We start from the raw sequence: 24925 nt of genomic DNA on the forward strand, positions 1-24925 counted from the left end.
ATGGAAAAAGGAGTTGTGAACACATGTGTATGAATGGAATCATTCCACAGTTAACGGGAGATTTATGACTGAAGAAATCGCTACAGAACAGCAAGTGGTATAGATTGTTTTTATTTTAATACGAGAGCCAAGTCTTGCATTAGGACATTGTTGAATCTAGTGCAGAAAATAAATGACACCCAAGGGATAACGTAGCATTCTGTTGGATTGCAGGGCCTTTAGTAATCTGATAGTCTAATAGTGGTAAAGATAGAGAATATGTAAGAACTAATCTTGTCTTCTGCTTTTATAACAACCATGTATGGTAACAAGAAACAGTTACGAAGCGTTGGCACTGTAGCTTGCAGTAGATGACTTTTTAAATTAAAAGATACGTTTGCTGAGTAACTTTTTGGAATTTATTTAATGAAAGCTCATAAAATATGATACCTGTTTACAGCTGGATTAACAGCCACATACTCTACTACTTGTGTGTCTGTCTCTCTACTTTAGACGTGGGGTACCACGTAAATATATACTCACAGTTGCCCTCAGTTTTTATTCAGGTTTCAAATGAATTTGGGAAAATGAGTAATTTATTTTCAAAAGGACTTGCTATTTTTTTTACTCAATAATTTTAATTGATTAACAGTTTGTTAGTGTACTTCAGCCTACCGTGTTATATTGTGAACATGGGATATGCTTCAGCTTCATACAAAGAAATGGGGAATCTGCCCCAGCTTGTTACTTAAAATAGCAATCAACAATGCTAGTTCTTAGATTACATTGCAGTGGGTTTCTTTCCTTGGAACAGTCAATCTTTGTATGAATTCAAGTACCGTCTGTCTCCCTGTGTATAAGATGTTTGTTTTTTGTCACCAGTAGTGAAGAAACAAAATTAGTATGTGTTTTCAGCTTTTTCATATGGGGTTGGGGGGTTTTGGTGTTTGTGAAATAACTCGGTGCTTTTCTTATTGGCAAGCAAAATTGTGATAAATGTATGAATGATTTACTAAAGAGCCAGTGTATTTTAACCTGTGCTACAACTCTCTCTTTAAACAAACAGTTCATGGAACTTGTAAGCAGACTGATTTGGTGTGTAAATGTACACTAGATGGCAGTTTTGTCATGTCTTCCAACTTCAAATAGTTCTATAGTAGAACAGGAAAGGCCATCAGTGTTTAGTCTGCACTGAAAGGGTCTCTGCATGACCAATGTGGACCCCATGGACTTCCTGGAACATGTGTTAGCAATTTAGCAGCAGACATTTATTTCTTTGTTTTACTGCTTGGCTCTTTGAGAAAGTGTTGGTACTGGGTTATGGGCTGTCTGGATCATGTCAGAGGCCATGGGGATCAAGTTCATGTGACAGGCCAGACTAAGGAAGGATGAAGTTGGAGGAGGTGAGGAAACTGACCCTTACTTTCAGCAGCAACAAGTCACTGCCTGTCTGTGGACTGAGGCCAAAATCCTGGGCGTTTTAGTTCTAATACAGCTGAACAAACAAAACACTTTGCCCATTTGGCTTTTTCATATTTCATCAACAGTAGTTCAGTCAAAGCTTTTCTATTTCTTACGGGTCGTATTCTTCATCTCTCTCTCTCCCTCTCTCTCTCTCCCCTTTAGCCCCATCCAGAAGAGGTGACCTTGAAATCCTTGGCTATTGCATGCTACAGTGGTTATGTGGGAAACTACCCTGGGAACAGAACCTGAAGGACCCTGTATCTGTCCAGACTGCTAAAATGAAGTAAATAATAATAATTTCAAATACTCCATCATTTACCAAAACAGATCTGAAAGTGAACTTCAAAGGGAGCTCACATCCTGTAGAATATTGCCTTACCTGAAAGCAAAAACATTTCCCCTTAATTAAAGATATGTTAGAAGCATTTAAAAGATGTGAACTCTGGGAGTGTGCATTACATCTCCTGCGTGCATTTATGTGCATGCAGCTGTGGAGATTTCATGTACACAAATGTGTGATGCAGAACAATGTCTCAGATTTTTGAATTCTCATAATTATTTAAGAAGTTGCATTTGCAAATCCTGTGTGCCAGTATGCTTGCTGCACATTCAGAATGATTTTGTAGAATTAACTATGTAACTGCTTCACAAAGACAGAGATGAAAATTTGAGCAAGCTGTCCTTATTTTTCATGTGTTGTTTCATTCTATTTCTTTCGCTTTCAGTTATGTAGATTTTTTTTAAAGAATTAAATCTTTTGGTTTAGGGTTTCAATGTTATATGAACATTTAAAATACCAAGTAAAAAACTTTATCTGTTAGAATCTGCCCCCCCATCTACCCCCACCCCAGCATGACTCATTAGATAATATTAACGCAACAGAGTTTATTGCCATTTTTTTCAGTGCTCTCACGGATGGGACTTGAGAGAGTTAATTGCATGTGGTACAATATAGCCTGTTCTTCAGTACAAGGATATGCTGAACTGTCGTTTTCCATAGAGGTAGCACCACAACTGGAGAAAGCAGCAAACTTTTTTAAGTAGGGCAAGTCACAACAGAGGTACACAATAGGGATATCTGAGCCACAGAAATCAATCTGCAAATGCAGTATGGCATCCGCTCTCAGCAGAGAAAAAGGTTAGCCTGCAGACTGCGGATAATACAGATTGCATCTGTAAACGTTGACATCGTATGTTATGTTTAATATTTCTGCTTTAGAAGTTCTGATCGGTACAGAACCCAAACTAACACTTACACAGTTCTCCTGAATCAATTTAATCGATCAAACTGCTTCACTAATTCTTCACTTACAGTTAACCCTTCAAGCACTGGTATTTTCCAGACTGGCAGCCAAAGGCTTCTTAGGAGGAAATATATAAAATATGGTACAACTCCATTTGGCAAAAATTCCCTCTTATTTGAATGACTGTGTGTCCCTTGGTATGAAACATTTACTGAGGTAGCCCCCTTAATTGTCTGAATGTTTTTGATGCCCCTGTAATGTTGTGAAAGACCAGAGGGGATTGGTGTATGTACATGTAGATATCCAGTTACATGCAAGTTGATGGGTGTCCGGTGGACAAATCCAGCCCCCTTCTCTGCTCATATACCTTTGCAGTGGAACCAGTATGGTTCTGCTGAGAGCAGACCTGGATGTGGGAGTGCAGTTCAAGTAGCACAAGACACAGAGGCAGGGCTTGGCACTCTACTGCTGCACAGATAATCCCATTTTCTTCCTTTCCCCTTGTTTCTCTAGTCATTTAGGAAGAATCTAGTGCTAGTCCTAATGCAGGGAAGTAGGGGTAGCTGAGTTATGGCTGTGAAGGTGGGGGGAGAAGTAGGTGCTTCATCTTGTATACTCCAGTCCAGTAACTGAGGTGACTTCTGCAGGGTTGCTCTGCAGCCATACTGTAGCCTGGGGGAAAGGATTTCTCCTCCCCAGCACCTATCCCCACTGTTTAGGTCAGGTGCTGGATTTGCCGCTGTGTGCCCACTTAAATAGGTAAGGGAGATGATGCAGTGTGTTCTCTCACTTGTTGAACTTCCCTTTTACTCTGCCAGTGTCACTCAGCCTTGGCATGGCTTGTGCTTTTCACCAAACTACGAACTTTTAAAAACTAAACTGGTCTTGAGTTATCAGATCACAAATAAAAGCATCTGAAAACTTCAAAAAGGGAAACTCCAGTGTAATATAAAAATCTTCTAATCACTACCTCTAATTACAAAAAAGAATGAAACACTAAGTGACTGAAATAAAAGAATAATTAACAATCATATGGAAACTGGTGCCATGGCAGCCTCATGAGGGAAATTAAGCTGAGGAAATTCAGCTAGAAATCATAGAATTTCCAAGTGTAAGTTTTGGGAAATTAACGACATTTAAATAAACACATCGAATTTTCCTTAATTTAGTTCTGGAACTCTGATTTCTGATGCTTTCTAGTCAGACTTGAATTCTCCTCTTTTAATGAGCCACAGGGTAAGTGCCATCCACTGAAACTGCTGCTGCGTCTATTACATGTGAGAGTGAAACAATGACGTACAGCATGCTGTTTGGAAAGTTCATTTTTTAAACATGTACTGTTGTGTAAAGAGGTGACTAACAAAATCCCACCTCCCGTTTCCTCTAAACGTGATGGCAGCTACTGACAGCCTTAAAGGACAGGCCCCATGGGGACCTTCCCATCTGCATGCTGTGCAGATGTTTGTTTCTACTGGCGTGTAGGGTAGGTCTTGGGGCATGATGTAGCCAGTTCATCCAGCGCTTCACAGATTCACATGCTCATCCCATGGCTGTACAGGGATCGTAGCAGAACCCTAGCTGTTGTTATGGCTTGTGAAGCCACTCCATACAAAACCACCCCATTGGATGAGGACCTGATGGTTTTATCCTCTTTTTAGATTCTCTAAGCAAAGCCCTTGTACTCTGCCTTTATGAATTTAGGGGCAAATCCTGCACCTGCAGCTCTGGTAGGTCCCCTGTGGTTCCTCAGAACAAAGGAGATTCAGGATTTTGAGGTAGAAGAGCAATTTCAGATAGGACATGCACCTGTTCAACAAGGCTCTACTCTGTTGTAACTCCCTGGACTACAGTCTGCTGCAGTGCAGATAATCCCATCTTCTCCCAGATGGGTGCATGATGACCATAGATGCTGTTCCAATAGTCCCTATGCAGCTACACTGATGGGATCCCCAGCCCAGTTACAGGGGCTTGGTGCTATGGCCCCGAAGAATTAAGTGAAAGTGTTTTGTTTTTTAAAGAGAGAACTGGGCCCCTGCAGGAATATAGGTTTTTTTAACTGCAGTTCTATCCTTTTAAAACATGAAGGGCTAGACTAAGCTGTTGGCTCACCCACAGCAAGGAGCAGTGTATAGTACACGGTACCACCCCAGGAGGAGCAGTGGGGAAAAATTGGCTCAGGCTTGGTCTAGAGTAGAAAATTAGATTGTTTGTTTTAAACTATGTTGGTTGGGTGTGAAAAATTCACACCCCTCAGTGATGTAGTTAAGCCAACCTAAGTCCCTTGTAGCAGGGCCAGCAGTAGGGGGTAGCAAGCAAGGCAGTTGCCAGGAGCCCCACAGAGCTAAATTACATCATATCTATAGAGTCATTGTGGAGAAATGTAATTTGAGTGTTACAGTAATTTAATCTCTAAAAGTGAAAATAAATCACTCTAAAGCAGAGGTTTTCAAACTGTGGGGTGCACCCCCCTAAGACGGCACAGAGGAACATGCAGGGGGGCAAGCAGTGACACCTGGCACCTTGGGCTTTGGCTTTGGCCCAGGGAAGCGGGGTGGAGGCCCGCTCCTTAAGCCTCTTTAGTTACTGCCCTTGGCCCCAGCTATGTAGATAGCATTCGGCTGACTGAAGAATTCTTCTGTCAACCTAGCTACCATCTCTCGGGAAGGTGGATTACCTACACCAACAGGAGAATCCCCGTAGTGTCTACTCTGAAACGTTACATAGATGAAGCTATGCCGCTATAGCATTTTAAGTGTAGACAAGCCCTGTCTTGCTTTGAGGTGGGGGGAGGAGTAAGGTATCCAGCCCCAGGCCAGAGGCTGCACCCCCAGCCGGAGCCCTCACCCCCCCACCCTCAATTTCATGAGCATTCATGGCCCACCATACAATTTCCATGCCCAGATGTGGCCCTTAGGCCAAAAAGTTTGCCCACCTCTGGTGTAGACTTTACTTATCCCGATGGGAGGGGTTCTGTCATCGGTCTAGGTAGTCAACCTCCCCGAGAGGTGATAGCTAGGCCCATGAAAGAATTCTTCTGCTGACCTAGCACTGTCTACATGGGGATTTAGGTTGGCTTAATAATGCTGCTCAGAGATGTGGATTTTTCACACACCTGACCAACCTAATAATCTAGTGTAGGTCTTGGCTCCCTTCCCCTTCCACCGGGTTAGCTCTGTTGACATTTAGAAGGGACAGGGCCATAGCTTTGCCCCTCATTTGGTTAGGGAGCACTGGAGACACTGTCCTTGCTCTCCCCCACCAAGCTTGTAGCTGTAATCCTGGCAGTTCTCACACAGTTGTCCCTACTTCCCTGCATTAGGGCTAGGAAGGATCTGGTGCTAAATGATTAGAGAAAGCCAGACAAAACTGTTCCCAACTTTAAAAGCACAAAAATTAATCTTTGGGGTGAGAGCAAAGTGAGAAATTTCATCCCAAGGTATATTTATTTACTCCCAGAAAATGTATAAGCCCCTGCAAAGAGGCATGAAGTGAAGATGCTTTCCCAGTTGTAACTGGTTTTGCTTAAATCTTCAGTCTCTAGGTAGTTAAAAATAGGTATCTGGTAGGTAGAGATTTTGTTTGAAGAGGAGTCTTTTGAAGTGTTAGTTATCCTTGAGATCCCCTCCTTTTGGAATTGAGTTTTACTGTATCCAGAATTCCAAGTGAAGGATCACCTCCTAAAAATTCACATTTCACCTGTTGTATTCTTGTGTTGTCTCAGACTGATGGATGAGCTCCCAGATTCAGTGATGAAGTGGGGTCCGGCTGGAAGCAGTTGCTGTAAGTGTGATTAGAGCATATGCTGTGTATTTTATCATTCTGTCTTAGTCTGTTTATTAGAATAAGGCTTTTAAATATTTTTATAACTTTTGGGAAAAAAACAATAAGAACGAAGTAAAAAAACAAACCCTGAAATTTAATATTTAAAATTAAATTACCAATTCCAGTCCTCCTAAGGTAAGCGTGATTTAATGCAGCATTATCCCCTTAGGGCCCTGATCCTGCAAATTGTAATGCGTAGGTCCAGCAGTCCACCTGTGTGGTACCTCTTTGACGTTATATCCACATACTAAACTTTGCAGGATTGGGGCCTTCAGCATAAATATTTGACAAGAGATCAGAATGAGCTTGAGTTTGATCATCAGGATCAGACTGGTAAGCAAGAGCAGACCAGGCAGTATCTTCTGAGTAGATCACAGCTGTCAGACACCCCTCAATTTATAGCATTCCTGTTTGTGTGTTCGTGTGTGTGTGCATGCATGTGTGTGCATCCATTTGCCCGCGTTCCCCCTCGCCCCGCCGCCCCCACCCCTCCCGCGAGCCAGCCAGCCACTCAGGAGATTCTTTTTTAAAAGTTGTCATTAACGTTCCCTCTCTTTCACAGCTTAGATTAAATCTCAGGAAAAATGGAAAAACTTCCTAACTGTAAGAACAGCAGGACAATGGAACAGACTGCCTCAGGAGGTTGTGGAAGCTTCTTCAATGGAGGTTTTCAGAAAGGAGGCTGGAACTGAGTTGGACGGTTTAGACCAGGGGTGGGCAAAGTTTTTGGCCTGAGGGCCACATCTGGTTTCCAAAATTGTATGGAGGGCCGGTTAGGGGAGGCTGTGCCTCCCCAAACAGCCAGGCAAGGCCTGGCCCCTGCCCCCTATTCGACTCCCCCTGCTTCTCGCCCCCTGAGGGGCCCCCCCAGGACTCCTGCCCATCCAACCCCTCCTGTCCCCTGACAGCCCCCCCGGGACTCCTACCCCATCCACCTCCTGCCCTGTCCCCTGCCCATCCCCAGACCTCCCACCACCCCATCCAACCCCCCCCCCTCCTTCCTGATTGCCCCCACGGAACATCTGCCCCCATTCAACCCCCCTGTTCCCTGCCCACTGACCTCCCCGACCCCATCCACACCCCTGCCCCCTGACCACCACCTCGAACTCCCCTGCTTCTATCCAGCCCCCCCACTCCCTGCCCCCTGACCACGCTGCCTGGAGCACCGGTGGCTGGTGGCGCTACAGCCGTGCTGCCCAGAGCACCAGGCCAGGCAGCCATGCCGCCCGGGTGGAGCCAGCCACGCCACCGGGCAGCACAGAGCACCAGGCCAGGCAGCCGTGCCGCCCGGGTGGAGCCGGCCACGCCACCGCGCAGCACAGAGCACCAGGCCAGGCAGCCGTGCCGCCCGGGTGGAGCCGGCCACGCCACCGCGCAGCACAGAGCACCAGGCCAGGCAGCCGTGCCGCCCGGGTGGAGCCGGCCACGCCACCGCGCAGCACAGAGCACCAGGCCAGGCAGCCGTGCCGCCCGGGTGGAGCCGGCCACGCCACCGCGCAGCACAGAGCACCAGGCCAGGCAGCCGTGCCGCCCGGGTGGAGCCGGCCACGCCACCGCGCAGCACAGAACACCAGGCCAGGCAGCCGTGCCGCCCGGGTGGAGCCGGCCACGCCACCGCGCAGCACAGAGCACCAGGCCAGGCAGCCGTGCCGCCCGGGTGGAGCCGGCCACGCCACCGCGCAGCACAGAGCACCAGGCCAGGCAGCCGTGCCGCCCGGGTGGAGCCGGCCACGCCACCGCGCAGCACAGAGCACCAGGCCAGGCAGCCGTGCCGCCCGGGTGGAGCCGGCCACGCCACCGTGCAGCACAGAGCACTGGGTCAGGCCGTGGCTCTGCAACTGCGCTGCCCGGCAAGAGCTCGCAGCCCCGCTGCCCGGAGCATTGTGCTGGCAGCGCAGTGAGCTGAGGCTGCAGGGGAACAGCAGGGGAGGGGCCGGGGGCGAGCTTCCCAGGCCAGGAGCTGGGGCCAGGCAGGAGGGTTCCGCATGCCGTAGTTTGCCCCCCTCTAGTTTAGACGCAAGAAATCCTGCATCTTGGTAGAGGGTTAGACTAGATGACCCTTGTGGTCCCTTCTAACCCTATGATCCTACTTCCCCCTGCATTTCCTTGTCGTGTTTCACATATACATTTTTTCCGTCCCGCTCTACTCTTTCAATCTTTCCATTCTGCTCTTCTCCACCTCTCAATTTCTTGCTCATCCTCAAATTTTGTTTCCTCCTTTCCCTTATTAGTCCCCTCTCTGCTCATCACTCTCTTCCCTTCCCCCCCCATCACCCGCTACCTCCACTCTCTCCTCTTCCCTTTCTTTCCCTCTCCCCACCTAAAATTCCCTATAATTCTCCCTTTCCTCTGCCCTACTGCAAGTATCCCCACCTCCAACCATATGAAATCAAAACTGACATGGGCTGGCCCCTTCCATGGAATGCAAGGCTGGCTGCCATTTCTTCACTCCTAGTGCATGCTAAGTTGTCCATACCTAGAGACCGAGGAGGTGGAGCAGCCAGGTAACGGGTGCTGTTCTGTTCCTTTTGCAAGAGGCCAAAGAAGGGGTGCCTCCCATGATGCGGTGCTTGCCAGATGTGTGAAGAACCTCATCCCTTTTAAGATGGCAAGAGAAGGGTCCACTTCAAATTAAATGTTATGCTAATGTTAATGCTGTATTTGACAGCTAGATGCTACAATGATTGGCACCCAAATAATACTTTAGATCTTCTGCCTAGGGATATGAATATGCTACGGACAGCAGCTCCTCCTGTCTTGTACATCCCCCCAGAGCTCGAATGGAGGAGCTTCCATTAGACACAGAGAGGGAATGATGCAGTGGCACTGGTGCTAATCATTTCCACGCCTCCCAGCTTAGGGTCCCCATTGCTTACAGAGCAAAGGAGATGACCACGGCCTTAATGCCAGTACTAAAAATGTTTTTTGGTAGCAGAAGGTAAAAAAAAAAAATCTCTCACCCTCGTACAGCTCCCATCACCAAGCAGCATGGAGCACCTCACAATCTTTAATGTGTTTATCCTCACAACAGCCCTGTGGACTGCTACTGTGATTTTTCCAGGGATTTAGAAGTTAGATGCTGTGACAGTCAGCACTGCAACATCTAAGTCCCTATGTGGATCTGGGCCCAAGAGACAGAGGCCAAGATCCACAAAGGTATTTAGTGTAATGAGTTATCTATGATTGCCTGATGAGTGCTCTCTGAGCCTGAGAAGTGCTGCTGAGCCATCCCTTAGCCTGATTACGTGAGGGCTCCATGTCAATCAATCAGGGTTCAGCCAATCCACAGGCACAGGTCTAACCAGATGACCCCAAGACCCAGGATATAAGCTTCCAGTGAGAGTAGTTACTCTAGCCTGCTCAACATTGCTACCTCACTGGGAGCATCCCCTGCCACTTGGTAGTTCTGACAGCCTGCTCCTGCTCCTTGGAGTTGAGTTCTCCAACGAGGCCCCCTCTTCTGCCCACATATATGCTGGCAGCCTCAGACTGTTGTCTGCTGCACCTACAGCGTCCCAGCTGTACATGAGGTGAGTGGATTGTGTGGCCACCAGCAATTTCATGGATGCTGAATTTGCTAAAGCTAATCAAGTTCCAGTGGACAGGAATTACACCCCAGATCTAGTGTAAATGATCAATGGTGGAATGCTGTCCTGTGAAATCATGCCCCTCCAAGTTGAAATCCAATATTTTCTAGACTCTGCAGTCAGCAAACTTTCTGATCATGCTCAGTATTCTCTCGCTCTCACAGCATGATCCACAGATCTTATGGAAGATGCTTGAGTTGATCTACTGCCAACAATTGTGTCTAGTTAAGTCAGGGACCAAGGAAACAAGAACCAGTACTGAGAAGTCCACTGCCTTCTGTGCTCAGCAGATTATTAATCTCTGCAAAATATCAAGAATTTGCTGACGTATTTGATAAAAGGAATCTGATATTTTACACCTGCGTAGACCCAACAATTGCCCCAGTGGTCTCAAACTAAGAGCTAAAATTCCATTTGGATGGATTTACTCCTTATCAGACTCAGAACCCTACAAGAATGCCTTGATGAGAGTCTTGCAAAGATCTTCATCCATCTCTCCACATCTCCCACTAGGACCAGATTTCGTTTGTGTGCCTTGAACAGAATCTTGTATGTTTTGCCTTGCCTTGCCTTGTTGTAGATGTCCTGCTTTGACAGGAAGATTTTCTTGCTTTATGTTAAGGTGATATAAATATAAGACTAAAACATAGCTTTAGAAATGATGGAATGGTTTAAAATCTGTTCCTTTTTCCATCCCTCATTATCCCATAAAACAAAAATCAAGTAGATGACTTAGATAATAAAGGCTTGATTTTCAGCAATGTCCTGCAATTTTTTGGGTGCACCTGGTACTACAGAGATCTAGATCTAACTCCTTTGCAATGCAAGCCAGGTAGGTACACATCTGAGTGCTACCAGTTCCACCTGGAACTTACTGATGCACAATGCATTGTAGTTGCAAAATGGTAGGCCACGTTGAGTCCCAGCTACAAATCAGGCCAGTAGCCCTAACAGTTGAGTTCAACGTGAAATCTTTGTTTAGGCTCTGATTATCAAAGCTATTCTAACCTGTACGAGAATTCTGCAAAAGCAGACTGTTAGCAGTAGGTCTTCCTTGAACCAGTTTCTTCATGTAAATGCTATGAACTTAATTTTTTTACTTTAATAAAGGAAATTACCAAATAGGAATTCTCTCCCTGCATGACAGACTTGTCCTTAGTAATTGCCTGTGACATCTTAGCCACATTCAATCCAGGTTGTTAGGAAGCAGTGAGTGTGTTAAGGAGTATGGGTGCTGTTAGTATGGAAATGTAAGCAGCAGGTCCACAAGAGGTTTTATTGTTTAGCATTTTATGAGTTTGAAGCAGCTAATGAATGTGTGGCTTGTCTAGTTCTGTATTTTCTTCACAGAAACAGTATAAAGGTAACCCAAAGAGGAAGCTCTTGGTATAGGGCAAACAATGGCCTTTGCAGGGCGTGGTAGGGTGGGGAGGTTATGAGGCATTTGCTCATACTATTCTTTTTCCCCACAGAATTCCCAAATTTAATACGTATTATATGACATTGGAATTGTGTAGTATAAAATACTTTACTTTAAAACTTAGCTTTCTCTTCTCCTCCTCCTACAGTGTAGTACACACTCTGTGGCTCTGTTTTAATATCTTTTGCCTTGGGGATCAGAAGAGATAAATGTCAATATATACTGCAGTTTAGTTTTAGGATTATACTAAAATAACTGCAAGAAAAGTTTTTTATACATGCCCAACTGTAGTATTCTCACACTCCTGAAGGCATCTTAACCCCTCCAGAGATATCAGCTGGTGGTGATGGTGGTAAAATAATGATATTGCTGGATTGCATTAAGACCTGTTTCCAACAAAACCAACCACTGTCTAGTGACTTATAGGATATTTGCATAATGCAGGGATTGTCAAGACCCTGTAAATCAAAGCATTTTGCTTTCCCAGTAGGTGTTCAAATTATAAAATGTCTGCAAATTAGCATTCAATATACATAGCAACAGCATTTTAAAGGTCCTGTTATGATCCAAATATCAAGAAAATCTTTCTAGTTGCCAAATTATCAGCATCTTTGGACTAAAAAGAGAAACTTTAGCAGTAGTTTTTAATGCTAGTATAGTTTTCTGTAACAATCATAACATAATGAACAGCATAGGAGATGGCAAGTTTATCAGTCTGTTCTTTCCTTTTCCCATCCAAAGAAAAAAAAATCTTTGTATTTCAACAGTTCTGTGTTGTGGCTATTTCCTTTTGGTTCTGTTGTATCTTGGTTGTCATTCCTTGGATTGAAGACTTTTTCAAAGTCGTTGGTCCACATAAAAAAAAAATCCCTTTTAAAATATACTCCACAGGTGAAATAGCTACGTTTTTGGCATGTGTTTATGGTTTAACTTATGAGGAAAAGCCGAAGTATCAAGTGCTAAAGAAAATCCTGGTGGATGGACTGAAATCAAGTGGAACTTTTTACGATGGCCCTCTGGAATTTTCCACTGCTAGATGTGCACTAAATCTGTGCGCGTCTAAAGATCTGAAAGTAAGTAACACAATCCCTTGCAGTTCAGCAATTATTTTGAGAAACATGTTTGATGATTGTTTTTTCTTTTGTATGAGATAAAGTAGTTTAAGATCTCAAAATGAGACTGACACAACAATTGTTTTGCTTTAAATACATTGCATTTGTTAATTCCTGTTTCCCCTGGCTTTGCTAAAAAGTGGGATGTCAACCCTTAAGGAGGAAAAACTGTCATGAGTCCTTTTGACCTACAGCTTCTCACTTCAAAGTAGTGTGTCTGTGGAGAATCATTTACTTTCAGGATAATGGGGAAGTCAAGGACTCTGTTCACTAACATCTTGAAGACAAGCTTGAATGCCAGGTTTTTCATTCTGGTCAGATTAAAAGCAAAGTTGTCTTGATAAGTAAAAGCATTTAATTCATTTTCTGTCTTTTTTTTTTTTTTTGGTCCTTTGTCATTGCATTCCTACAGCCACCAATCTGAAGGGGATATTTCATCCTTGGATTTAAGTAGTTTATTTGTATGTAGTGCTGTATAGTGTTTTTAGCACACAGATTTAAAGTTGACAGCTATCATGTTATATATGTCCCCCCTGTATTTTAAGTCTGAAACTATACCATTAATAAAACCTTTAAGCTTAATAAATCTAGATTGATGTAATTAGAAGCCTTACTGGACCTGATATGAAATGTCAGTCTCACGATATCTCTGCCTTGAAACTACCCATATGCAAAAGCCCTATTTCTTCTCTGATGCGTGTGCAATAAGGCAGGGTCAGGGTATCATTCATTTTTAATATTTCTTGTGAACTTTGGACCATCACAAGGGTACATGAGCCAAGAATGCAGGATGCAAACTAATGTGACTGATAGGCTGCTAGATGAATGGTGATTCAAGTATCAGTGCACAGATGGTTCTGATTTGCTGAGTTTTGTAGCTGCTGCAACTGAAGACATAAAATATCCTTCTAGTCATAAATTAGCTCTTTGGAAGCAAAACCTTGGCACCAGAGCTTTACAACCTTCAATTAGTAGGGAAAGAAGTATTTGAATGACTGTGGTATTGACATCTGTAGGCCTGCATAGTAATCATTCCTAATAGACAAGAATATCTGTTTGAGGGGGTTTTGCATGGCTAATTAACTACTAGTGAGAATATGTAATTTTTTCATGATCTCCTGATTGTCACCTTTCTCTCATGATACAATTACATTTTATTGTAGCAAGTGGCTCACAAACCAATTGTCAGCACTATTTACGTATTGCAGAAGGCAGAACAAAAGTTCATGTTTAATAAAAAGCCACTGTATTTTGATCTTGGTAATTAGAGACTTATTTTAGCAGTTTTATTGACTTTTGTGTTTTTATCATTTTTACAACAAAACAAAGCTATTTCAGTGACAGTATTTCCCTTGTAATAATGGTCACCAATTAATCTACACTAATTTGAGTAACTTATTTCATTTTTGTAGTTTGTATAGTTTTCTAAATTTAATTGAAATATAAAAGTTTTTTTAAAAAGGCATCTCCTTTACTGATCTATGTTTAGATCTCTGCTTCACCAGAATCTTAGATTTTTACATATTAGACATTGACTAGTAAAGCCAAACTATGGTTCTTTATGCGTTCTTTTCATTTGTGTACACAGCAAACTGCAGACCCTTTCTCTTCATAGAATGGAAGCTGGACCAATGATATGAAGCTTACGCTTTGTCCTGTCAGCTTTAAGCAGACATTCAATAATTAATTGCAATAGTAAGAATAGTGGGTCAGAGGAAAATCAGATATATAAAGATCAAAAATTATCATCTTAGTGAAAACTTGTATAGGATGTGAAACCAAAGGAACATCAGATTCAAGAGGGAAAGCATTCAGAGAAAGAGATTTTAATGTGTTATTTCTCAAGTTTTGTTCCCCATGTTCCTAATACAATTTGTTATAAATCAGCAGTTTTTCTGTAAATGTAATTTTGTGTTACTGTAAAAAAAAAACTGAACAGCCAGATGCCTGTGTAAAGGATTTTCAGGTTTTGTTTTTAACTTTCAGCTGAAAGTACAAAATTATTCAGTTTTATACTTAGCCTAAACTTGGATATTAAAGTAGCATGAAAGATATTGCTGAACTTGTTCTGACTATGAGAGTTAGCAAGTGCTGTAGCAACTCTTCAATTTGCAAGTGCACAACCCTATTACAAGTCCATAAGGGAGAAGTGTCAATTATCAGTGCTTCTGTTCCTTGGACACAAGCAGAATTATTTGAATGGTCAATAACAAGGTCAGAGACAGGGTTGTGCTGTTGCAGATGACTTGATCTTAGTACCTATCATCACTTAAATTTTCAGAGGAACCTCAAATTTCTCCTGCCTTGCCACTTTGAAAAATATGCATGCTTGTGCCACCTCAAACTAGAGTTCTTCTTTCCTCAAGGGTATTTCTCTAGCAAGATGTACTTAAGGGCAAAAAAATTAATGTAATCTAATTTACTGAAAAATGGACAGAAGACAGGAGATTTATTTTCTGAATGATTAAAGGGAGGTTTCTGGTATTCTCCATTAAGTTTAAGAAATGTTTTAGTTTACCAAATCTAAGTTACCATTTGTATGAGAACAGAGAATACAAGCCAAGGACATAAGATTTTCAGAAAACTAGGTTTTAACCTACAGTTGCTGGGGCTGACTGATTGTATTGTAACTTGGGGGAGTTGGGGACATAAGAGACACACCCCATTTGGGGAAGATTAGGAGATTTTGGGTTGTGTGCTCCTGGAGAGGCCAGAGAGAGCTTTTCCAGGGCTGATGCATTCTAGCTGCACTGCTGACCGGGTGGAATGCCTTAAAAAGCAATGTACTGCTCACTGCTCTCAGCCCATCTATCTCCTCCTTCCGTTCAACACTTGCAATGTTACCTCCTCTGCATTTTCAGCCCTTTTCCACTTCTTCTCTTACCACACACACCTCTCTCCTCCCATTAAAAACAAACACAAAACTTACTGCTAATTGGAGTAATTCAATAACTATAAAGCGTGTACAACATGTCAGCGTAACATTCTCTGAGTATTGTCAGTAATGCCTCATTCTTGGGGATTTGTCTGCACGCTCCACACCAAACCCAGAATTCTCTAGAAACCTCTGTGTTTTGGGGTCACATGGAACCTACCTTGAGCCATGCAATGCTCCATGTGAGATTGTATAAGCAGAAGTGGCCCTTCACTTCCTTCCAGCTGGAACTTCCTGAGGTCTGTTATGATAGCTCCATAGCCATTTTCTCTTACCCCCAATTCAAGATAGCTGTTGGAATCAGTAAATTTTTTTAGCATTAGGTAATTTTTAGTCCCATTTGGAAATGTGAAGTGCCTGGTTGATGCTTGGGTGAAGTGTATGTGACTGAATCAGTATTGCCTAGAGGTCCTGAGAGCATCCTGGGTAGACAAAGAGCCAGAACCTTTTCCAATTTCTTTACACCGTACTGACTCTAGAGGTCTTGAAGTGTAATGCCAAAGAACCTGTTACCTTTGTTCTGTGCTATTCTTTTTCAGTAGCCAGGGACAGAGAGGAAGCACCACCACACCATAAATTATTGTTTGCTCGTGCTATATTTAAAAATCTAAAATTCTGTGACTTCAAGCAAAGTTGGCAGTCTCCAGCAGTCAGAGTTTTCTAGAAGGTTCCGGATAGGGTCCAGCCACATGGATCTGTACTGAAGCTACTCAAACTCCTGTTACAGTTGAATAACTTGTCATTTTTCATGAATATAGACACCTATTCAAGACTCTGCATGCCCTACCATCATTACAAGATAAATGAAATTCCATTAGCATTAATCATTTAAAAAACTCAGCCATTCATTATGGGAAACATCCCTCAGCCCTCCCTGGAAAAAAAATAAACACTTTACAGATGTCTTTTGCAGAATGTCCAGGTGGTCACCAAATTCTGTTATTTCAGACAAGTTGGGGAGCAGTTCAAGAGTCTTGAGCTGTCAGCTCTCCTCTGTAAGGCAGGTGGTCCAACTAAGGTGTCCTTCCTGATTTTAGCTGTGGCGATATGGCACAGGGAGGGGATGCCGTTGAGGGCTTTATAGGTGTGACATACCAGTGTCAGACCAGTGGGAGTCTGTTACCCAAGCCTTACAGTGCCTTGCTGAAGTAGCTCCCATCTAGGCTGGTCACAAACAGCCTTCCAACATACAGGGAGAGAGAGAGGGGGATCCCGTGGGGTGTTCCTCCTTTTTATAGTTTCAGTACCCCCCTTGAAAAACATTTCCAGCTGTGCATTAGGAGACAAAAAGTCCATGTGGAAGGATGTTCCCTGCTGGCTTTTTCTTACCTGTTTTAGCTTCCTTTGTCCTCCCTTCCTGCTTGGTGACTCTGTTTGCTGCTTAAATGCAAATTAAGCAAAGCACACATTCCTTTGTTTAGGACAGACCTGTTTACCAACTTCGGTTTGGGCAGGGCTATGGGGTTTGGAACGTGTTAATAACATCATACGGGGGTATCTTATAACTTCACCTGCAGTGTTGCCACATGTTTTACCAGGACAATATCGACCAGCAAATTATGAGTTTAAGTGATACCTTATGAAGCATGCTTTGTACAAAGATTATTACAATAGTCTATAGAGTGAATACAGGGATGTATTCTGTCACAGTAGGTGATAACCAACAACTTAAACTCTCCCTAGAGATCCATAGGCAGCCAGTGCAGAGGCCAGAGCACTGGTGTCATGTGCTCCCAGCAGCTGTAGTCTCTGAATAGTTTTATGGGAGAGCACATTTCAGATTAATGTAGACTAATCTTGAGGTAACAAGCATGGATAACAGTGGCACTGTTTTCATCTAAAAGATCACACTCAAAGCCAGATGCAGTTGGTGGTAAAATGATTGGGTTACTGCTGTAAAGACTGTCAAAGGCAGGGAGGAATTTGAAGTCACCCCTAACTTGCAATCCCTAGTAACTAATGGTGGATGTACATGCTCAAAGGAACTGATATTGTATCTGCCATCTCCAGCTGCTTGCTCCACACTACCCTCACCTCAGTCTTGTCTGGGTTGAGCTTCAGCCAGCTTGCTCTCATCTACACACTGACTGAGGCACTGAATCACCTTGTCCAAGTCAGATGAGAGACACATACAGTGTCATCAAATGATTGAGAATACTGCACTCCATGCCTCCTTACTCTTATTAATGCTGACCTTGTCCTCCCATTTCCTTCCATCTCTATCAGCTTAGAATGGATAATTGGGACAGAAGTCATGTCTATTTGCTTTCTATACTTCCGGGCATCAGATAAATATTTTTAGCTTTCTCATATGCTCCTGGGATGCTAGGGTTATGGTTGAATACCCAAGCATAACCAGAGGTCCTATCTGATAGATTTCAGGTAATATACCTTTTTTTTTTTTTTTTTTTTTTTGCACAAAACATGATACACTTCATTTAGGTGGGGAGAGATAACAGGTGTAGGGTAAAGATTTTCAGAAATTAAGTCCCATTTGAAAAGTGGATTGGGCACTTGGGAGCTGAACTCCTAGAGAATTTCAGAGAGAGAATCTAAGCATCAAATTTTAAAGTATTTAGATAATTATTGGGGGGGGGGGGAAATCACACTAGGTGCCTATCTGCATCTTTCAGTACCTAACCACCTTTCAAAAACTAGACGGTAGGCACTTTTGAAAATTATACTTGTTAATTTTTTGGAATTAGACCTTGGGGAAGGTTGATTAAGTTATTGGAATTGGACCTTGGGGGAGGTTTAGGTTGGATATTAGGAAAAACTTTTTCACTAGGAGGGTGGTGAAGCACTGGGGTGGGTTACGTAGGGAGGTGGTGGAATCGCCTTCCTTAAAAACTTATAAGGTCAAGATTGACAAAGCCCTGGCTGGGATAATTTAGTTGGGGATTGGTCCTGCTTTGAGCAGGGGGTTGGACTAGATGACCTCCTGAGGTCCCTTCCAACCCTGATATTCTGTGATTCTCTGACTAGTTAGAGGTTTTGTGTTTCAACTCTTGCTTGGCGGCTGATGGAGTAGCTCTCCTATAATCCACTTTGGTACAACACTCTCCTTTATTATTTCTTTGTGTAATTCCCATTCTTGAACTACTTAATCAACACCACCAAAAGGAAGCAGATTTAATTTGTAACTGCTGTACTCAGGAAGAATTGCTGTGCAGAGGGCCACATGTGACTATTACTACTGCAGAGTTGTTTAGGGTGCCAGAAGTACTGAAGGACAGCACATGGCCTACAGGCTGTGTTTTGGCTACATTTACATTAAGAGTTACAAATGCCAAAAACAGACATCATTTGACATTTAGAGTGGGTATAAGACTGGAAAAAAAACTGCATGAACGCCTGAGTATAGCTCCCAGTCTAAGTTCCCTCTAACTGCATGGCTGTGCAGCAGCCTATCAAGGGCTACACAGGAGCTCAGGGCTGTGGTGAAGAGAGAATCACCCCCCGCTCTAGAGCTGCCGCAGCTGGGGAGAGGGAGCCTCTCAGCCCCAGCCTAGGTGCTGCTGTGGGGAGAAAGGGCTGGGCAGAGTCCTCTCTCCCCGCTGCAGCTCTGAGGCAGCCTGCACCCAAACCCCTCACCCCCAGCCCAGAATCCTCACCCCAGCCCCCTCCCATACTCCAAACCCCTCTGCAGATACCCGCCACATAATCACCTCCATATTGGTACACATAACAAAATTCATTCCACAGATGCATGGGAAAAAATAGAGAGAACATTATTCCCAGTACATATTAGCAAATGAAAAGAGGAGATAAACTTTCTCACTCCAGGGTTAGATTAACTGAATAAAGGAGTAATATTTATCTTATTTGAGACCATAACATTAATTAGACTCAATGCCATGATAGGAAATTTATTGAAGAATTTAAGCGTTTCCATTCCCAGCAAAGGTTAAGTGTATATAGTTCTAAATTATTGAAATAATTTTCCATAAAAATGCCCTTTGGTAATGTAGTAGCTAACGATAGCATGACAGTAGCACTAGTCTTGTCCTGTTTGTAGGAAAGATTTGACAACTATTTTCTACATACTTTTAGTATCCTCTGACTTTCTTTTTGAATTTTGCCTTTGTTTGTATTCTTACTACTGTATTTAAGCACTCTTCTTTCTGAACTGTTGAATGTTTTCATTATATCATGTTATTAACTCTGTGTTAACAGGCTAAGTTACCAAAGCCTACACCAAAACAGTTTAAAGAAAAAGAAAGCAAGCTGGATGATAAAGAACTTAACTGTCTGAGAAAAGCTGGTATTCCGGTAACACACAGGCAATTACAAGAACAAGAGAAACCAGTTGGATTGATGTGTCAGAATAATGAACCACTGCTGGTGAGATTTGACATTACAGTAGAACATACTGAAAAAAGTTCTGCTTTGATAATTCTGTGTTTCTTTCTATTGAAAGATTGGCACAACAGATGTGTGCAAACAGCAGGCTAGATATTCGTCACAGTAACACCAGAATTTGGTATATTTTTAGACACCATTGGATAACATTATTCCAAAAATATAATGAAGTTCAAAAAATGTTCTGTTATCGTGCATTAGGTTCAAAAATAGTACTGCACGTCTAGTAGTACCTTTAACATTAGCTCTACAGTCACAGATATTAGGAATGGTACCCGTGACAACATTCTTGTGTAGTGGTTGTCATTAAAGTAAACATTTGTAAGTCAATAATAGTTTTCCTCTTCTAATTTACAGCAAGGAAATTGCTTGGCACTGTTTGGTAATAGCTGGGTCTTCAAATAACTGCATTTAATATTAACCCATAATAAAATCTTGGTTTCAGGCCTTGAAAAGTCAGAATTTAACTGATCAAAGCTCAATAGCATTGGCTACTCTATTATATAAAAGGTCTGAATGCCCTCATTAACTTCAACTTGTATACTTTGTATGCCAAAGTGGATCTGTGCGGCTCAGTTTCACACTTCTAGAATGCAAAGAATCATTCTGTAAAGGCTTCAGTGCTATTTGTGAGTAAGAACAGTTCAGAATAGAAGGCATCTTAGCAAAAGAAACCCCTCTCTCCCCCTCCCCTTTGGTTTTAAGTTAATTTAACAGTAACTATTTACTCAGGTTGTGCCCTTCTTATTGGGTAAGGAAAATCAAACTCATTTATGAAGCACCAGAACAAGACTTTAAAAGCAGCTTTATTAAAAAATCTTTGCTTCAAGCAGTCTGCTGCATGGAGACTCCAATACAAGGAAGCAAAGTGAAGAAGAAACAGCAAAAGTGTCCCAGGGTTTCAGTCAGGCAAGTGGTGAGCAGAACAATTCAGATAGAGGGTCACAGCTAATAGGAAAAGGTTAGATTAAAGAAGGCTCCTGAGTCCTGCCGAAACAGCCCTGCATTTTGTAAATCACCTTCCCTGTTAAGGAGGGAATGCAGAGGAGGAGTTGGAAGTATCAATTCAGATGCTATTTTTATGCAGAAATTCTGTTTTGGATGCTAGAATATAAATAGCCAATTGGACCATCCCCAACCTGCTTCCGTCCAAATCCCTTCTCTCCCACAGACCCTGAGCCCCCTGTTCACCTGCCTCTTACCTGAAACAGCAGCTTTTGGTTCTTCAGCCAGGTAGTCCATCGCCTGGGTTATGAATGATAGAGACTGGTCCCTGACATTGATCACGTGTAGTAGCAGAAACTGCCAGTGACAGTGGTGCCATCTTCACTGTAAATCATGGTGTTGTGAATGAGTATGGGGATTTGTGCTCTTTTTTCCCCCTGCTTTGTGGTGATATCAGAAGCTGCACTTAGCTGGAAGGCAAGGGTACATTTAATATAGCTGCAGGGGAGGAGTTGTGGAATATGTATACCTGGGTGACTGAAAGAGGGAGCAAGCAATAGAAGTAGCAACCAGTGAGAAGGATCAGGTGTAAAGAACAAGAATAAACCAGCCTTTTGCATAATATTTGGTTGCCATTAGTATTTTTGAGTTATTCTTCCCTAGGAGGAAAAGGGAATTGGGAAATAGGTCTATTAATCTGGCTATTCCACTATAGTTCTTCCCTGGTACTCACGGCACATTATCACTAACAAGAGAATCAAGTTAAATATGGCTGTCAGGATGTTAAAAAATTCAGATGAAGAATTAAGGGGAGGGAAGTTGGAGAAGGAATATACAAAATGAGCCCAGGGAATATTGTGTTGGATGGTATGCTTCCTGCTAATTCCTTTTATTTAACTGATTTGGAAAGTGATGTAGAAGAGTTATATTGGGATTACCAAAGTGGTTTGGAGCGTATTTAAGAGATAGGTTGTGATGTACAAAATTAGGTAGGGTATTTCAGGCATAGATAAAAAGAAACAAAGCCTGCATGGTCCAAGCAAAAGAATGTTGGAAAGGCAAGATTTTATATACCCTTATTCTAGTCTAGGCACAGCCATGATGATAAGGAAGCTGAATATGATGAAGAGTCAGAGAACGGACTCAGTATATGACATGGCTATAACAGCAGGAAAGGAAGATGAGCACGGGTCACTTGCTGGAGGATTCTCTGCTCCTTGAGGTCTTTAAACTACAATTTGAGGACTTCAATAGCACAGATATAGGTGTGAGGTTTTTTTTTGTAGGAGTGGTGGGTGAAATTCTGTGGCCTGCGTTGTGCAGGAGGTCAGACTAGATGATCATAATGGTCCCTTCTGACCTAAATATCTATGAATCTATGAGTTTGATGGTGGCATTTCAAATGGACTGGAAGATGGAAGCTGAGTTTGACAGAACAAAGGACTTTGCAAGAGTCTAGTCATCAACTTATTAAGGCAGAAGAAGAGTTGTAGCAGTAGTTATGGAGAGAAAGTGACATATACCGGAAAACACTGAAGTTGTTACAGAATTCAGTTGCAGCCTAATTGTGAGAGGTGGAATCATTTACAACACTGCAACCCCAAGACTGGGATGCAGAATAAGTAGGGAGAAATCTGTTTTTTGCCATTTAGTTTTTTGGAGGTAATACATCAGGAAAATGCCATACCTCTTTGCCACTGATCAGGGGTGGAAATAGTAGAATTGAGAGTGGTATGTGTAATTTGGTAACCATGAATGCAGATATGACCTTAACCTCCGGAAAAGGAAGAAAAGGGGAACAAGAACAGAACCCTGCAGTTCACCAAGAGTGGAGGGAAGCAGAACAGTTGAAGGAGACTATAGAGGTAGGGGGTGTAAAATACTTGAATGAGGATGGAGAAGAGATGCAAGAAACGTGTCATTAGTCACTTGGAAAATAGTGAATAGATTGGAGAAGAGTCGAGGAAAGTGAACTGACAAGAAAACCAGAGTTCAGAGCTTGCTCAAGGACTTGGAAGTGAAATGTGTGATAGTTGGAAAGGTAGAAGGGCTTTTAAGGGTCCAGGAAACAGTGGTATGTGTGAAGGCAGAGAAAAACCATCAGCTGGGGAAGGAAGAGCATTAGAGTAGGCATGAAGGCAAATGACAGAGGATTAGAGTAGAACACCACCTAAATTGGAGACTATAGAGAAGAATAGTTCATGAGATACTTCTCATCTTTTTGTGGTGAAAACTGAACTGAGATGAAGCGTCAAAGAATGACTTCTGTATCTAATTAGAAAGGAGAATCAGTTGGCAGATAACTCAGTGTCTACGTTGACTTTCTCCACTATAAATTTTTCATCCAAAGGACTACAATGCCAGGATAGAGGATAAGTGGGATGGATTTAGCAAAAGAAACTAGTGTGGATGAGAGTGAGATGGAATATGAAAACTATAGTCAGAACAGGCATCAGGAAAGAGAGGAGGAAATTGGAAGTCAGAACAGGGGATATTTACGGACAGGAGTTTGCAGAAGGAAGGTGGGATGGGAAGGTAGCAACGTTAACGGAAGAGGTGACTGTCAAAAGAAACTTCAGGATTGAAATACAAGAAACACAAATGTGCTTTGAAGAAAGTTTTTGTGATAGGGGTTGTGGGTGCAGGAGTCAGTTCAGAGGTGAAGATCAAAGCAGGACAAAGGAGCCATAAAGTTGATGCTTCTAGAAATTAAATACCACCTACATCTTTGAGGAATCATGACAAGTTTTGCCGTACTGTGGAGATATAAAATGAAATCTAAATAAACAGGAACAGCAAATTTGACAATCAAAAGTTTAGAATGGGTATATAATAACTTTATTAGCAAGAATATTGTAAATGTTATAGATTTTCACAATTTTGAGGACAAAGATAAAGGTATTAGAGCCCTTTAGATGTTGCTTTCAAAAATGAAATTCTAATTATTTCTTTTTGCAAAGCATTTAGTCTACATGTTATAAAACCAAACCCCACATTAATTTGTAGATATGAACACTTCTGTATTTGTACATTTATAAAGCTTTGAATGTTAGCTGCATCTGACAATGTTCACAAACTCTAGAGGGGTTAAATCTCTACTCCTAGTAGCTCAGCAAACGTTACTAGCTAATCTTGCTAAAAGCTTGTGAGAATTTGTTCTTTCATTGTAGTTCTTTGACATTTGCATGTAAGTTTCCCCCAGAAAGCAGTGCAACAGAATATTTTAATCTTTGTTCTTTTGATTCAGATTTCCACTCAGTTTAATGCTGGAAACATTTGAATATTTTTTTCCCCCTTGCAGGAAAACACCGTAAGACGACTACACAGGCAGTATCCCCAAACAGTTTTCTGGGAAGTTAAAAAGAAACACCACCAAAATAGCATTACATATTCTCCAGTATCTTTGCAAGAACCCAATAGAGATTTTACTAGTCCTTCTGTATCCAATATTCTTAAGCTTGCATTTACTGAAGAGAGATACCGATACACCATGACCATACTTGTACTTCTGATATTAATATTCCTTGTGTTGTATTTTCTTTGATGTCACCATTTAAAATGTCTTGAGTTTATGTGCAGGGTCATTCACCCAGAGCCGTATAAGTTCTTTTTTCAAAGTTTCTTCATTTAGACATTTTCACTGAGATTGGCTTGAAAAAGATTTGTGAAGTAACATACTGTAAATAGATACCTTTTAACCTCTACAATGTACAAGGCTACATGTGTGCTAAACTATTTTTATTTGGTTGTTTCTATTCTGAACATTAGGCATGCTTCTCAGAATTAGTCCTTTCAAAGAGTAATACTAAAAATTGTAGAAGAATTAAATCTCCTGTGTCTTTCATGATAAAGGACTCTGGTATATGTTTGATATATAGACATTGTTACATATTACTTTTACTCTCTTTTCAACAAATAGTTTTAAATGCTGGTGCATGAAATTAACTCCATGCTATAATTTTTACAGTGGAATAAAATATAAAATCCACAAGTGCTTATCAAATTAACATTAACTGTCTGCTGCTCTTATTTTTTCTACTTTTCCCAAACTCCAG

The 24925-nt window shown here is 42.2% G+C and overlaps 2 protein-coding genes across 2 annotated transcripts in view; one reads left to right on the top strand and one right to left on the bottom strand.

Moving 5' to 3' along the window:
* The window catches only part of VRK2 (VRK serine/threonine kinase 2), a 68688-nt gene extending 44274 nt beyond the window's left edge, over positions 1-24414 (top strand). The window contains exons 9-13 of the mRNA XM_077813968.1: positions 1606-1726; positions 6409-6467; positions 12408-12589; positions 19740-19907; positions 24172-24414. Coding sequence (XP_077670094.1) covers positions 1606-1726; positions 6409-6467; positions 12408-12589; positions 19740-19907; positions 24172-24414 — 773 coding nt within the window. The remainder of the gene's footprint in view (positions 1-1605; positions 1727-6408; positions 6468-12407; positions 12590-19739; positions 19908-24171) is intronic.
* Positions 24386-24925, bottom strand: part of FANCL (FA complementation group L) — an 85789-nt gene continuing 85249 nt past the window's right edge. Inside the window, exon 14 of the mRNA XM_077813967.1 lies at positions 24386-24520. Coding sequence (XP_077670093.1) covers positions 24494-24520 — 27 coding nt within the window. The 3' untranslated portion in view covers positions 24386-24493. The remainder of the gene's footprint in view (positions 24521-24925) is intronic.

This window comes from Eretmochelys imbricata, chromosome 3 (assembly GCF_965152235.1).
Source record: "Eretmochelys imbricata isolate rEreImb1 chromosome 3, rEreImb1.hap1, whole genome shotgun sequence".
Lineage (NCBI taxonomy): Eukaryota > Metazoa > Chordata > Testudines > Cheloniidae > Eretmochelys > Eretmochelys imbricata.